We start from the raw sequence: 16959 nt of genomic DNA, 5'->3' as shown, positions 1-16959 counted from the left end.
TTGTGTTAAAGCCCAACTTGAAGTCTCTTCATAAATAAATCCAATTATTTTAAAAATTTAGAACGAAGTTTTACTCTTAAAAACGCTCTTTAATTGAACTTAAGCATTAACGGGTTGTGACTAAGACTTCATTGATTTCTGGTGAAGCTATAGGCTTTAGCCGCCACCCAATTCCTCAAACTCTCATTTTCTACTTTAATTCCATCGACCTTAAATTTTTATTTCTATTTGGAACTTTATGAGTTTGTTTACGTATATACATAAACTCCATAGTTTTAAATCTTTGAATTGAGTTTAAATCTCATAAATCTATGTTCAAATTGGTTGATGTTATCAACAACTTAACGGATGGATAACGTGATTTCGAACATGTATATCATGTCAGCGAACAATATATCTCGACTAAAAATCATACCATTTAAAAATTCAACACTCCCATCAACATCCCTATTTAAAGTCCACACAATAATACAATGACCAAAATAATTTTTTTTAAAGATAAAACAAAAGATTTTAAAATAAATATTTAAAAGTTCCACCTTTGTTTTCTTAAACAGGTTTCTTATAAAAATTCTAAACACGAACCTTTAAATTTTTATAATTGAATGTGTCATAAAGTTACCATAAAAGTCATAAATTTGATGTCGAGTATTTGGAAAATTATAAGAATTAATTAAAGACATTAAAAATGATGAAATAGGTTTGGTGGTAGAGTTGAAATACCAACCACTTTTTAGGTGTATAATTATAAATAAATATTCAAGCTCAATCTCTGATCCCATTTTTTTATTATTAAAGATTATTAAATACATTTTTTTTTTGTCATTAAAGATCTTGCAAACTATTTACAGATGATTATTAAATCACATTAACCTAAACATTACTGGATTTGAAATTCTTAGATTATTATTAAATTATATCCCTTTTAATAAGCAGTTAATTTCGTAGATTATAAATTTTAATCATTATTCTATTTCTTGAAAATATTTTTATCTTAAATAATAATACTTTTAAAAATAGTCTTAAATATATTTTTATCTAAAAAAATATTTTTAAACTTAAAAAATTGAATATAAACTTTCAAACAAGTTCAAAAGTGTTCAGGATAAAAAAGGGTTAACATTTTGTTTTAAAATATATTTTAACTTTAAAAAATATTTAAAAAATACTTATTATTCTTTTTTATAAAGGTAAAGAACAAGTAATATATTACTTTTAAAATTTTATTGCTATTTTCTTAACCTAATATTAATGATGCATGTATTTTTCGAACTTTTTAAAATTAATATATATTTTTTTAGATTTTTTATAAAAAAAAAAAAGGATATTATAAACTTTCAGGTAATATTTATGATATTGAAAAGAATTTGGGAAAAAAAATAGTGAAATTGGGAGAGAGAGAGAGATATAAATAAATAAAAACCCATTTCTTTGTTAAATTAAATAATAATAATAATAATAATAATAATAATAATAGACAGTTTGCGAATAAATGATTAACAGAGACAATTAAGGCGCTCTAGTGGTCCAAACTATATTTATTTATTTATTTATTTTGTTTTAATTAACATTTTAAATAATTAAAGATACGGTAGCATCCAATAAGAAATAAGTAAGGAAATGAAATAGTAATAAAATGAAAGCTTGAATAATTAGGAATTAAATATTACCAAACATAGTACATTCCATTTATTTTTTCTTCCTCTACCAACATTTTTCAATTTATTTAATAAAAAAAAATTATAAAAATAATTGTGCAAAAATAATTGAGAAAAAAAGAAAAAAGATGGAAGAAGAAGACAAGATAGCCGCCAAGTGTAGGGGGGAGGGTTCAGAGAGTAGTAGAAGATGGTCCAAATGGTCCTTTTCCTTCTTCCAAAACTACCAAATATAAACTCCATTTATAATCCCTTTCCATCTCACGTATCATTTACCTATTTGCTCCTTACTTCCCAACTAAATTTAGAAGCAACGATTGATACCCTAACATTCAAGTTCACTATTAGCCGATATTGTCTATTTTGACTCGTCTTCCCACACCCTTAAAAGGAATGTAGGACCTCAAAATCCATCCTTCCTTAGGGCCAACGTCCTCGTTGGCACACTCATTTGTAATAGTCCAACCCTACCCACTAGCAGATATTGTCCATTTTTGCCCATTACGTATCGTTGTCAATTTCACGGTTGTAGAACGCGTCTACTAAGGAGAGGTTTCTATAGTTTTATAAGAAATGTGGATTTCATAATGCATTCCCCTCAGGGAATTAGCATCCTCGCTGACACATTACCTGGTGGTGACCGACTCTTATACCATTTGTAACAACTCAAGCCCACATGAAGCAAATATTGGCTACTTTGACCCACTACGTATCGTTGTCAGTCTCGCGGTTTTAAAACGTGTATACTAAGGAGAGGTTTCCACACCCTTAGAAGGAACGTGGGATCCCACAATCCACTATTCTTTACGGACCTAGCATCCTTGTTGGTACACTGTTAGGTGACCGGCTCTAATACCATAGATCACCCGCTAATAAAACCCATCAAACAGGGACGCGAGGAGAGAGAATTTAGGATAGAAAGAGTGTGAGAAGAAAGTGGCATGGGGATGGGGATGGGGTTAGGCAAACTGGCAAAGGAGGAGGGGAAGGGGGTTCCAAAGGGCGTGGGGTAGGGGGGGTACCATTAAATTAGGACACCGCACGCCATGCTCTTTCTTTCAAGAACATTGCATGATTCATCATTCTTATGTTACTTATGCCCCACATTTCCCCCTCCTACACCAATCTATGCCTAATCCCCTTTCCTCTTCCGTCCTTCCAGTTTAGTTCCATTTTACTTTTTTATCATTTTAAATACTTTTAATTTTATTTTCAAAATGGTCCCTTTACTTTTCAATTTTTCATCTGGTCCCCTCTATCATTTACTCCATTCTTACAAATTGTCTACTTCCTTACAATTCTTTTTCTAAATTCACCACCAAACTAATAAACTCCCACAAGTGCCACACTCAAATAATTGAGTCTATTTATATCAACATTTATTAATAAAATTAAAACCAACTAAATACACGTGTCGTCACCGGATAATTCTAAATTTTAAATTTTAAATAAATTACAAAAAGAACAAAAAAATTCCTAATCCTCAAAAACTCAGAAAAGTTAATGAACAGGCTTAATTACATAAATATTTTCCATTAATAAATCAGGAAGTAATGAAAGTAACCAATAAAAGAGATTTAATTATTTTGAATAAAAGCATTAACGTCACTGTTAATTGCGGTGCTCCAAATATTATTGTCCATTTTATATTTATTCAAAAATCATAAATAAATATTTTATTAACATTTTGTCCATATTTTTACGTGTCATTTTAAAATCTTTGAAAATATAAAAATACGGACGAAAATATTGATTTGTCGATAGATATTTGATACGAAAAAAAATGGAAGAAAAAAAAGAAAGTTTGCATAGAAATCGAAATTAGAAAGCGCGGGGGATAGAGACTTTGAAGGGGACAAGACCGTCACATGTGGGGAATGTGCTTTTTATTTATTTTAATTTCATTAAAAAAAAAAACTGATATTAATTTATAACCTTATCGAACACTTAATTATAAGTTAATTATTATACTAATTTTTCCAATGTCATAAGCATTAATTTGTGGTCCTATCCACTTATCTTATCTTTTCTATTTTTTTTTTGTATTTTTTATAAAGTTTTATCTTATACATTTATGTGTGTCTTATTTTTTGGACGGTGTAATATTATTTTTTAAAAAAACATTAATTTAGGCTTGGTTGAAAATTTTAATACTAATTAAGGTTGACTTACTTAGTAAGTCAATTTTATTAATATAATTTTTTTATATCAATAAAAACATAATAATAAATTTATTTGTGCATAATTTTATTATTTTGAGTGCAACTTTGGTATTTAAGTTGTAAATTATTCGAGTGAAATATAGTTGAATTTGTAGCTTTTTGATTTAGGCAAAAGTCTCTATCTTTAATATTTGAATTATAATATTAAATGATTTAAAAATTGTGGTCGGCAAAACTCTGGACCAATATTTTGTAGGGTATATTCTAGAGATCTTTTCAAGATTTCAAAACCAAAAACCAAATTTAAATTATTAATATTAAATTTCTTCCTCCACAAAGTTTTATTATTATTACTTTTATGTGAAATATTAATATCAATTTTAAATTATTTAAAAAAAAAAAACCAGTAAGTATTTAAAACATGATTAATTCTGAAAGCAAAAAAAGTCAAACATTTGGATTTGTCAAGACACCAATGGTCGGCAAGCAACATGATACATCGGTCCACATACAATCAAAACTCTTAATATATATATATATATATTTTTTAATTTGACGCAAATGGGTATAGAGTTTAGGAGTTTGTATTTAATTTAAATTAACCTAAAAAAAAAAAATTAATTAAAAGGGTGATATTTAAAAAAAAAAAAAAGAATATAAATTGGGAGAAGGACAGGGTCACATGAGAGGCGTAAGCAGATAGATAATTCATGGGGTCCCTATTCCCTATTCCCTATTCCCTATGAGTTATGAGGGACCAATCACTCCAAAACCCTTCCTTTTCCTTCTTATTTTCAACTCTTTTCCAATTTTTTTTTTCTTTTTTTGTTTTCTTTTGGTTACTCATTTACTTACTTACAAACTAGTTCATCATTTGGGAATTCTTTTTTTTTTTTTTTTCTTTAACGTCGGTGCTTTTCAATTTGTTCTTCAAATTACTACATTTTTTTCCAACCCTAAACATACCCACCATTCTTTAGATCTTCAAAATCCAAAATTTCGATTTGGGTTTTGTTAAAGGATGGATTTTGGGTTCAATTCACTTCAAAATCACCATCTTCGCTCGAGAAATGGCCTGAATTTGGAGCCGGCGGAGGAAGCTAGTTCCGCCGCCGTGGATTTCGACGGTGGTGGTGGTGGTGGAGGTGGTGGAGGAGAGGTTGAGAGGGAACATATGTTTGACAAAGTGGTGACGCCGAGTGATGTTGGGAAATTGAATCGGTTAGTGATTCCAAAGCAACATGCTGAGAGGTTTTTCCCATTAGATTCATCAACAAATGAAAAGGGTTTGCTTTTAAATTTCGAAGATCGTCACGGGAAATCGTGGCGGTTTCGTTACTCTTACTGGAATAGTAGCCAGAGTTATGTTATGACTAAAGGTTGGAGTCGATTCGTTAAAGAGAAGCGTCTTGACGCCGGTGATGTCGTCTCGTTTCAACGTGGAGTTGGTGAAATTGGAAGAGATCGTCTTTACATTGACTGGCGTCGTCGCCCGGAGCTTCCAATTGACCACCACCACCACCATCACCACCACCCCATCGGCATCCGACCAAGCATCGTCATGCCCACCACCGCTTGGGGGTCATTAGTATGGCAACCACTCGGCGTAACAGCAACTAGATATCATCATCCAGCTACCGTAGCACCGCAGGACCACACACACATGTCGCGAATAAACAACAACAACAGCAGCAACGTTAACAGTATGTATGATAGGAATAGAGGGTATTGTCCTTACGGATATGGGAGTGTCGAATCATCATCGTCATCAGAAATGGTGTTTTTTGGGAGAGCCTCAAGATTAGGGGATGGTTTGGAGGGGAAGAACGAGATGCAGCCGGAGTATATGAGTAGTGGCGGTGGCGGTGGTGGTGGTGGTTCGATGGCGGTCCAAGAGAGTTACAGCGAAGAAGATACGCCGGTGAAGAGATCAAGGCTGAGGCTTTTTGGTGTAAATATGGAGATGGAGTGCCCAATAATGTCATCTTCTTCAGATGAATGTGACTTATTACTGTCTTCTTCTTCTAATTCAAACCCCAAAACCACCGCTCCTTCCAATTGACTTCCCTTGTTTACAGGTAAACTTCACATCTCTGAGGTTCCAAATATATTATGTATGTCCAATTTCAAACCAAATCAAACCAAAATAGATGACAATTTCCAATCAAATCACAACATTTTATATATATATATATATATATAATAGTTGGATTCTGTGAATGAATGAATGAACGAATGAAGTATGGGATCAATTAGTAGAGGCAGCTAAGTGTTGTTCTTGTCACTGCTTCCTTGGGCATGCCCTGCTCTTCTTTAACCCTACTTCTTAACTTTCCCTCTTGCTTATTTGCATGCAATGCCACGATGTTCGACGGATAGCATAACATCTTAAGTCCACTGTTACTAGATAGTGTCTGTTTTAGTTCATTACGTATCACGGTCAGTTTTATGGTTTAACATCCTTATAAAAAATTGTTCGATTTTTGGCTGTTGAACTAAAAAAACGGTTGGGTTTTTGGGACTATGTTCATTATTGTTGCATTAAAATTATTAAGCTATGAAGTTATATGTTTCTTGGGAGGAAATATTGAATTTCTGTTTGAATTATTTTGTTGTTTGTATCTGGAAATTTGCAAGTTGGGATTTGATTTGGCATTGATTATTATGTATGCATAATGGCTGTGTTGTATATAGTTGGGGATTCATTAATTCCTTCCGTTCTTATGTTCATTATGGTGGGAATTAATTATTAGATTTGGTAGCTTTCTTCATCATCATCATCATCAATGGCTTTTCTATGGTACTGTACTAATCTAGCTAATTGCCTTTTAGGTTTCCTTTTGTTTCAAAGTAACGATTTTTAAATATTCGTACACGATCAAATAAATTACGTTCAATTTACGCCTTATATATGCGTAAATACGACTATTCAATACTATATACTATGAACTTGTAAATTTAAATTTATATCCAAAAAAATTATAATCGACTAACTATTATAACTTATGAGAGGAGTCATCAGTGGTCGCTTGAAGCAACTCTCAGAGGCAGTGTAACAATGGTTGTCGTTGAGCTGAAATGTATAAGTGGTCGCTTGAAGCAACTCTCAGAGGCAGTGTAACAATGGTTGTCGTTGAGCTGAAATGTATAAGGGTATTTTGGTCATTTTTATATATGATGAAATTTTGGCATATCAACTAAAACATTCGATCTAATCTATACATCTTTTTTTTATAATGGAATTTGATTCTTCACTAGGGCAATAACATTCCTTCTTATCATTAAATTATTATTATTTTTTTTTCCCCTTTTGGTTTGAAGGGGGGGACATTTTGATTACTTGTTGATTTCTCCATGGTTTGGAACAAGTAGTGTGATAATATAAAGTGGGGTGTGACAAAATATCATAATTAATGCAAGGACGATATTATTCACAATCACATCTCAAAATTCACCTTTAATCGATACTTCATTTACTTACCTTAATCCCCTAAAGATTCTTATTCCACCCTACAAAATTCAACTATTAGAAGCAAAAAAAAAAACCTAAAGTTAGCCTGAGGCAGCTGTGGGTGTGGCGGCGGTGGCTGTGGGTGAGGCTGCAATGCCACTTTGAGAGTGATATGGTTAGGCAAAGGTTTATAGGAAGCAAGAAGAGAGAGAGATAACGTGTGTCCCAAAGAGACCATATCTCTGTCAGCTTTGAGGGAAAAATCATTGATTTTGAAAGAGACCGAAGAAACCCCAAAACAAAAACCACACACTTTCCAAACAAAAAAATGGATTTAAGGCCAATTGTTGTGTATTTATTAATGGAGTTTATACCCAAAATTGTTGTAGCAGCTTTTGTGGACTTTGGAGGAGCTTACCATGTGACACCCAAATCATTGGTTTTCCATTCACAAACACAATTTCATTTCTTCTTCTTCCCTCTTCCTTTATGCAAAACTCGCTTTCTTTTCCATCTTATAATCATAATTATTTTCTCGATAAATTTTAGCCATTCTTTTGTTTTGTAAAGATAGAAGTTGGGCGGAGAGATTTGAACTTGTGACACGCATTTTATCGTAAAAAGAGATTGTGTCGTGGTGCAAGTGGGGCAAAATGATGCCCTACAATTTCTTTTAAGGAAAAATACAGCGGTTTCAAGCAAAAAAAATATTGTCTGTTTTGATATGTTACATATCGTCATTTTTTATGGTTTTAAAACACGTGTATGTTAAGAAGAGGTTTCTATGCTATGATAAGAAATTGTTTGTTTTTGTCTCTGACCTACGTGGGATCTCGCAACGTACAGGTGAAAGGGAAAGGGAAAGGGAAAGGTGAGAAGATAAAATAAAAATTGAAATTAGGGTTAGAGACTTTTGAATAATTTATTTAGAATGGATTTACCCTTAAGAGTGAAAGATAAAATTAAAATTTTAAATTACATTAGAGATAAAATAAATTGAAATTAGAAATAAATAAAGATACTATACATGTAATTAGAATATAAATTTAAAAAAATTAAATTTTTTTGTAATCCAATAGCTTATTATTTAATTTTAATTTTAATTTTAATTTAACGGGGATTAACATGTTATCCAGGTATTAAAAAAAACTCGATAAACTGAAAAATTCAATAAACATAATCCAACCTATATCGTTTAAGTTGGATTATAAATTTATAACAGTCTTAAATTCCAATAAATGAAGATTTTATAAATTAAACCAAACCAACTTAAATTTATTGCTGTTAATTTTAAAATATTATTAATATACACATATTTATTTTATTTTATAACTCAATTTTATTATTGATTCTACGACTTTTCTTAAAAATAATTTTAAACTATCTTTTAAAATATATATTAAATTTTTTTGGCAAATTTTACTTTTATTAAAAGTAAAAATTTGAATAAATGATTAGAATATTTATGGTTGGGTTAGGTTCATCTTTTAATAAAAATGGTTTGAGTCCAAAAGTTTAGGATCGGAACAGTTTAGTTAGGTTTAAAAAAATATCTCAACTCAACTCAACACCGACCTAAATACCCCTAATCATGTTATGTCGAAATATGGCGTCTCAACTGAGTTGACATTTGAAGGGGAAGCAAATTAGAAAGCGAAAATGCCAATGTTGTACAAAACGTAGGCAGCAGTGATGCAACAGATATGTATTTATTGACCACAAAACTCGATAAATGAATAACAAACAAACCACAGAAAAAAAGAAGATCAAATTAAGATATATGTCAGCGGTTTGTTATTGATTTATTGATTTGTGTGATCATTAAATAACTTTCTGCTGCACATTGCTTTATTTCTTTCTTTGATTCTGTCCGCGTATTAAGATAAACCAACCACGAGCTTTCACAATAGTATGATATTATTAATATTAATCTCGAGAAAAGAAGAAAAAGGCGGTGGGGGACTGGGTAGCGTAGGCAGGCAGGTAGGGGGAGGGGGCTTGGCTGGAGCTTTGTTTTGAGGCAGAGCATTGAACAATGACAGTGCAAAGCGTTGAATATATGTATGTATATATACAAAAGGTTGGGTGGAAAGTGACCCTTCATGTTCCTCCCATATCCATCAGGGAAGAGAGAAAAAGAAACCCTAATTCCCTGAAAACCCCATTACTTTTTGGATCACCTCCCTCCTTCTCCTTCTCGTTGTTGAATGGAATAGGGTTTGGACCATTTTTTAATCCTATTTGGTCCATTCACTTTTCCCTACTTTTCAATCTCCATACTTTACTTTACTCTTTTAAGCTTTTGTTGTTTAATTTCTTCATCCCTTTCTCCATATTTCTGCTTCTTTCTTACACCCTTCCCAACACAACACTACCATTCTTACTTATCTTAATGCATGCCCATCAACCCTTCTCATCTACTTATTTATATGTTAATGCTAAGTAGAGTAGAGGGTTAATAAATGTATTATAGTGAAACAAAAACTTTGACTTTCACCAAAGTCAAAAGCTGAGATTAGGGTTTTTGAAGAAAAAAAATTGTGTTAAAACTGCCATATATTGCTATATATCTCCTCGGTTGAGGGATGTACGCCGCACGAGTGCTAGAGGACGTGAACAACCGATCTTCCTTCACTTGTTGTTGCTTGTCGTTTACTTGACACTATCGAGTTAATCTTGGGTTTTTTTTTAACTAGTTTCCGTGAGCCACATATCCCGTTATTTTGTGTGGAGAATGTTGCTATATAAGCTTGGCTGATACGATCAAAACAAAGGAACTCGATTGGAAATAAAATGGGTTTATAAATTAGAAATACTAAGACTTTACCCAACAAAATTATTACATAATTTTGATAATACTAAATTGTGATTATTTGAAAAGAAATGTGGCAAGTCCTCTGAGACAGAACTAGCCCAGTAGCCAATAGGGCCTCCCATCCCTTAACTTGTAGGTCATGAAAGCCCAGTTGGGTCCCAAAAAGGGTCCAAATGGAGACCCAAAGAGGAGATCAAAGGAACAGCCCTAGCCTCGGTGATCCTAACCCTCACAACTTCCCCACAAACCACTCCACTTTTGATCCTATGCAGCCGCTTATACCCAACGCTACTCTCCTCCACAATCCTCTTCCCATCCAAGTAAATCTCATGCCGTTTGATCCTCTGACCAAGCCCTATGGCCTCTTGGATCCTCACCACATTGAATCTCAGCCCTTGCTTCTGCTGACTTCTGATCTCAATCCAATGGTCACCACCAGCATCAGCTCCCCTGGGTGCCCAATAAGTCCACAAATGGTCATTGTCCAACACATTTTCAGGCCCAAACGCACTTTCTTTGCCACCCCTTTGGCTACTGGCTCTTAAGGAGCAATTTTGAGCCAAATTTGAGGAGAAAATTGTGTGTATGGCAGCTTTGAATTGGGTGAGAGTGTGGGCATCTTCTTGGGCAATTAGACCTGTGGAGTTGGGCGGGACATTGAAGAGAAGAACACAATTTCTTCCCACTGAGTTGTAGTAGATTTCCAGGAGCGTTTTTAAGCTCTTTGGGGACTCTGATTTGTGCCAAAACCACCCATTTCTTATGGATACATCACATTCTGGGGGTACCCAATGCGTCCCTTCTGGGTCTCCTTCGTTTAGGTACCTGCAATTTAAGGAGTCCGACATTGGCTAATTAAAAGGAAGACCATGAGTTTATAAGTAGGAATACCATCTTCATTGTTACGAGACCTTTTAGAGAAACAAAAGCAAAGACATGAGAGCTTATATATTCAAAGTGGACAATATCATACTATTATGGACAGTCGTTCCTAGAATGGTATTAGAGTTATGCCCTTAACTTAGCTACGTCAATAGAATCCTCAAATGCTGAATAAAGAAGTTGTGAGTCCAGAAAATGTAGTTAAAGGTGACTCAAGTGTCGAACAAATGGTGCACTTTGTTCAAGAGCTCTAGAGAAGAAGTCGAGCCTCAATTAAGGAGAAGACTGTTCGAGGGCTCCATAGACCTCAAGGGAGGCTCTATGATGTACTTTGTTGGAAGGGAGGATTGTGGGGAGAGAACTCCCCCTAGGTTTATAAGTAAGAATACTCTTCATTAGTATAAACCTTTGGGTTGATGAACCTTTGGGTAACCAATACCAAAACCACGAGAACTTATGTTTAAAGTGGACAATATCATACCATACCATTGTAGAGAGACGTTGTTTCTAACCAGAGACACTTACTGGGTAATGCCTAACAAACACACGACAGCTTGATCAAAGTGAACAATATTATACCATTGTGGAGAGTCATGGTTCATACCAAGAGATACTTACTGGGTAATGCCTTCTGCTCCGATTGCCAGCGAACTACGATTGATGGTTGACCAGCACGGTGTTCCAGCGAAGCCGTTCTCATCTCCGACCCATCGAATATCGGGTCCGGCATCCGAAAATATGTTGATGGAGCTCTGCAACTCCTTCACCATTGCAAACCAATCGGAGAAGTAATATGACATGTTTGGAGCATTCTTACCCTTTGCTCCATCAAACCAAATCTCCCTCACATTCCCATAGCTAAAATAGATCCAAATCCAAATTGTTAATTAAAAAAGAATTGAAAGCATAGAGATTTATCAGAAATTAAATTAAGTAACTCACTTGTTGAGAAGCTCTTGTAATTGAGCCAAGTAATACTCATTATACGCCAATTCATGGCTATATCTCCGATCATGCCGATCCCACGGCGATAAATACACCCCAACGTCGATACCACGGGGGGCAGCGGCGTCGACGAACTCCTTAACGACGTCGCCGTGGCCATTCTTCCAAGGGCTGCGGGAGACAGAGTGGGTGGTGTATTTGGAAGGCCAGAGGCAGAAGCCGTCGTGGTGCTTAGCAGTGAGAATCATGAGAGAAATGTTAGCGGCAGCGGCGGTGGCTGCCCACTGTGCTGCGTCGAGGGCTGTGGGGTTGAAGACGGTGGGAGACTCGCGGCCGGTGCCCCACTCGGAATCGGTGAAAGTGTTGGGCCCAAAGTGGAGGAACATAATCACTTCTCTCTGTTGCCATTTCAATTGGGAGAAAGAAGGGAGTGGGAGGATTGGCAATGGCGGCGGCGTTGAGACCCCGAGCTTTGCAGAACAGAAATGGAGAAAATGGAGCAATGTGAGGGTGAAGATGAAGGAAAAACGGTGACCCATTTCTGCCATGGATGGATTTATAAAGCTCAATTGTGTTTTCTTGAAACAGAGGATTGTGAGAGGTCAGACCATAATGTGCCGCAACAAATAATTTTTTTTTGGATGGTTTAGTAATATGAATCCTATAGTTAAGCGTGCTCTACTGGCAGCAATTCAAATAATATTAGACGGTTAATACCATATCATTATTACAAATTTATGTTGAATTAAAAATATTTTCAAAATATATATAACCAAAGAAAAAATAAAAAAAATTAGAAGTAAATAGAGTATTTATAAATTTATTTTTTAAAAAATAAGTGGTTTATTTAAAAGATTTAAAAAGTCAAAGTTATTGGAGTTTGGAGCCGTAGTCAGTTACGAGCTTAGATTTTATTTATTTATTATTATTATTATTATATTTTCCTGAAAATAACCACAACCTAATCTTATTTAAAATCAAATAACAAAAATAGTAAACTTATAAATTATTATTATTTTAATATTAATTTACATAAAACTCTTTTTTTTTCTTTTTCTTCTTATTAATATATAATTCATCATGTGTTTCACAAAAGCATATATAATTTAAATTTCGAACAATATTTAATTCATCATGTGCCACAAAATATTATTTTTATGATCTTTTTAGTGGAATGAAAAAAATTATTCAATACTATTATTAATATATTGTAAATCTTTATTCAAACACGAATTTCAAGTTTTTTTTTTTATTAATAATTAAGTATGAAGAATCCTAGAAAAAAGAAAAAAGGAACATGGGAGGGAAAGAGTACTAACCGACGATCTTTGACAGTGAGATATCCACGACGTTGCATATCGAATTTTCGATGAGATAACAAGAACCAGACGAAATGCAGTACTTTTATTGGACCAACATGTGCCATTTGATAGTCTAACGTCTTCAAGATCACTCAACTTGATATCATATATTAAGAAACCCGGCCCCAATGTTGTTCATCATGTTTTGGATATCTATACTTTTATAACAATTCAAACTCACTGCGAGCAGATATTGTCTTCTTTGGATTTTCCTTCAAGGTTTTATAACGAGTTTGCTGAATGTTTCATTATTCTCTCCAACCGATGTGGGATCTCACAATCCACCATCTTTAAGCCCAGCGTCGTCGCTAGCACATGTTCTCTTCTCTAATTGATGTGGAATCTCACAATTTTATAACATTAAACGATTTTTTCCTCTACAAAACATGTCATATGGAATGCTGCTATCGGATATTGTTCCAAGTAATTACCTTGTTGGGTGGAGTGGGGTTTATATTCGCACCCGGTTTGGTTTCAATCAAAAGTGTATAATATACTTCTTTGCCAATGAGCTTACATCAAAATCTAAACCTAAATCAAATATGCTGTCCTTTACACGTAAGTGGTTGGATATTAAATTCATATATGATACCCAACAAGTGGACACATAGAAAACAACAATACACATTAATATTCTCCTCGTCTCTGCTGTAGTTTACTGCTTTCCATGGCTTCTTCTCTTTCTCCAAGATCGATCGAGGCTTCTAAACTCGACGTTGTAAATCTTAATTCAATGTTTCAAATAAATAAATGAACTAACGGTTCACAGTCGGTGATCGAAGTCCTCGAAAAGTAATAGCGATGATACGGGTAAGAATATCCACACCATTGAAGGATTTAACATGTTGGTTGAATTGACGAAATGATATTTTGATATGAGGTTAGATTTCGCCGCCTTTATTTATTTTAATTAATATAATAGTCATGTCAAATTATCACTCTTTGGACAGCTTTGTAAACGTCAAAACACACTGCTAGTAGATATTGTCCACTTTAACTCATTACGTATTGCCGCTAGCTTCACGGTTTTAAAATATATTTGTTAGGAAGAAGTTTCCACACCTTTCTAAGGGATGTTTCGTTCCCAACTCCAATCGATGTGGGATCTCTCTACTCTCTTGGGGGCCAACGTCCTCATTGACACACCACTCGATGTATGACCTTAATACCATTTGTATCAGTCCAAGCACACTGCTGGTAGATATTATCCGCTTTAACTCATTACGTATCGCTGTTAGCTTCACAGTTTTAAAACACATCTATTAGAGAGAAGTTTCCAGAAATGTTTCATTTCCCTCTCCAATTGAGGTGGGATTTCACAGTATATCATAATCAAGATAAACAATTGGATAACCTTGAGAGTGAACACAATCCAATGATAATTAACGTGATATATTCGATTAAGAGATAAAAGGTTCGGGACATAAAATAGAAAGACAAAGAGATATTGGTTGTGGTGGGGTGTTCCAAATTTAATTATTATCATAAAGTAGAAGAACCAAAAAAAGATGATATTTGGAATATATATATTATTGGTTACTCTGAGCATCAAAGTTCACATCTTTTACTGAATAAAAGCTTACCCTTTTCCCTAAACCCAATCCACATCACAATATAGAGACACCCCTTTTCATCAATTGACCAAAAAACTTCACAAAAAGCATAACTTTTTCCCATTCATTTTGTTCCATTTTGATTCCATTCTTCTCAAGGTTTTACTAAGTTAATTAAACACAAAAGCAATGAACAAACTTTGGGATTTGGATTTGATTAATAACTTTGTAGAGTTCATCTCTCCTAAGAAGGGAAAAAGTGGTTTTTGGATTAAGCATTAAGGAAGCGATTGTGTTCTAAACAGGATGCCTCTGACACATAGGAATATCTTCAAAGGCTGGGGACTGTTTTCAGTTTTTGTGCTTTGTTTCTCTCTCTCTCTCTCTCTCTCTCTCTCCCTCCCTCCCTCTCTCTCTCTCTCTCTTTCTCTTATATAAACAAGTTTATGGCTACCGTACTCCATAGAGCTACGTTTGGTTCTGTCGTTTACTCGTATTTCCTACGTTGTTTCGGAAATCTCGATAATCATCATCATCGTCGTCATCAAAATCATCACAACAGCTTCAATCCTATCCTCTTCAACATGCCAAAGCCCAAACCCCTTTCCTTGCAGGTAATTCCTCTCTTTTTCAGGAGAAAGGTTGATAAAGTTTGTTTTTTTATGCTCAAAAGTGAAAAAAAATCGATCTTTTATGATGGGGATGTGAAAATTTCAAATTTTTACATGTTTCTTGGCTTTTTTGTGTTGAATTTTCATGTGGGTTTGCTTTGAAATTTTGAAAAAACCCAATTTTAAAGGTGTAATTCTTGTTTTTAGTTGTTTTGTTTAAAGAGGAGAGGGAGATGAAGAAAGGGTTATTGGATGTGAGAATCTTGTAGATGTGAAAACCCCTTATGGAAGGGTTCTTTCTCTTTTGTTCTTCTTTTTTCTCAGATCAGCAAAAGGAACAAAGGTATCATAATAATAATAATATCATCACAGAATCTATATCTATCTATTTGCTTATGGTTTGTGCTTTTACAGACTGTTGAGCTAAAAGTCAGGATGTGTTGCAGTGGCTGTGAACGGGTCGTTAAAGATGCGATCTACAAACTTAGAGGTACATAAAAGAACCGAAACAAAAGAAGGGTTGTTTTTAGTTACGAAAAAACATGATTAGGGTTGTCTTGCTTTGTGTAGGAGTTGATTCAGTTGAGGTGAACTTGGAGCTGGAGAAGGTGACGGTGATTGGATATGTCGATCGAAACAAGGTGTTGAAGGCGGTTCGAAGGGCTGGGAAGAGGGCAGAGTTTTGGCCGTACCCAGAGCCACCGTTATACTTCACGTCTGCTGCTGATTACTTTAAAGATACAACTCGTGAGTTCAAAGAGAGCTATAACTATTACAGGCATGGCTATAATATCGGAGAGAAGCACGGAACGATTCCGATATCTCATCGAGGCGACGACAAAGTGAGCAACATGTTCAATGATGACAATGTCAATGCTTGTAATGTCATGTAAATATATGATGATATATGAACGTGAGCCCTAGCTTTTAAGTGTATCTTGGAATTTTAAGGGTTGATGATTTCATATGTTGTTTCTAAGTCATCAGTAAAGTGTGTAAAATGCAGTTTAATTGTTCCTTTCTTTTTCCTTGTATTTGTATGCATGAGTTTATATTATTATAACCACGTTTATGTTACCAAATCGAGCTTCTATACATATTTGTACCAAGGCAAAAATATATATACTAGTGCGGATTATTAGGGGTAACGAGGATAAGACGACATGCGTGAGACTGGAGCGTTAGAGTTTTTAGTAATGCTGATCTAACCAATGTCTCGTATTGCGCAAAAATGAATGAAGAATTTCGTCCCTATACATCGTGAATGGGAGAAGGTTTCTCGTAACCAATACTGTTTGAGATTATAAAATTAAAGAGAAAAGGTAAAAGGAACCCTATCATCTTCCAAATCCCGAGGCAGTGTCTACCGAAATTTGGGAATTGGGATGAACTTTTGTTGAATATGATGGAGTTATGAGTGTATACTCACCAAGTCTTGCCAAGGCCTAATGGGACATAATGGGGCCTCGGAAAATGATGAATTTTTAATATATTTTAATTCCCACTCCTTTATTCGAATTT

General features: G+C 34.3%; 3 protein-coding genes across 4 annotated transcripts; 2 read left to right on the top strand and 1 right to left on the bottom strand.

Moving 5' to 3' along the window:
* Window positions 1–4553: 4553 nt before the first annotated feature.
* Window positions 4554–6089, top strand: LOC111459603 (B3 domain-containing protein Os03g0120900-like). The gene has a single exon (XM_023102589.1). The coding sequence runs from the start codon at window positions 4842–4844 to the stop codon at window positions 5880–5882; it is 1041 nt and encodes a 346-aa protein (XP_022958357.1). The 5' UTR covers window positions 4554–4841; the 3' UTR covers window positions 5883–6089.
* Window positions 6090–10131: 4042 nt separating this feature from the next.
* On the bottom strand, window positions 10132–12509 carry LOC111459601 (putative alpha-L-fucosidase 1). The gene is made up of 3 exons (XM_023102587.1): window positions 11911–12509; window positions 11587–11826; window positions 10132–10911 (listed from the first exon to the last, which is right to left on the bottom strand). Exons 1-3 carry the CDS (start codon window positions 12459–12461, stop codon window positions 10224–10226), a joined length of 1479 nt encoding a protein of 492 aa, XP_022958355.1. The 5' UTR covers window positions 12462–12509; the 3' UTR covers window positions 10132–10223.
* A 2675-nt stretch (window positions 12510–15184) lies between these two features.
* LOC111459606 (heavy metal-associated isoprenylated plant protein 30-like) lies at window positions 15185–16520 on the top strand. 2 transcript variants are annotated; one of them, XM_023102593.1, is made up of 4 exons: window positions 15185–15441; window positions 15853–15928; window positions 16009–16355; window positions 16417–16520. In XM_023102593.1, the coding sequence occupies exons 1-3, from the start codon at window positions 15274–15276 to the stop codon at window positions 16329–16331; spliced, it is 567 nt and encodes a 188-aa protein (XP_022958361.1). In that variant the 5' UTR covers window positions 15185–15273; the 3' UTR covers window positions 16332–16355; window positions 16417–16520. The 2 variants fall into 2 exon arrangements, with proteins under 2 accessions (XP_022958361.1, XP_022958360.1); XM_023102592.1 differs by having other exon boundaries at window positions 16009–16515.
* Window positions 16521–16959: the final 439 nt, after the last annotated feature.

This window comes from Cucurbita moschata, unplaced genomic scaffold, assembly GCF_002738365.1.
Source record: "Cucurbita moschata cultivar Rifu unplaced genomic scaffold, Cmos_1.0 Cmo_Scf00022, whole genome shotgun sequence".
NCBI classification, from domain to species: domain Eukaryota; kingdom Viridiplantae; phylum Streptophyta; class Magnoliopsida; order Cucurbitales; family Cucurbitaceae; genus Cucurbita; species Cucurbita moschata.
Note: the sequence above shows the minus strand (reverse complement) of the source record. Positions and strands in the feature narration are given on the sequence as shown.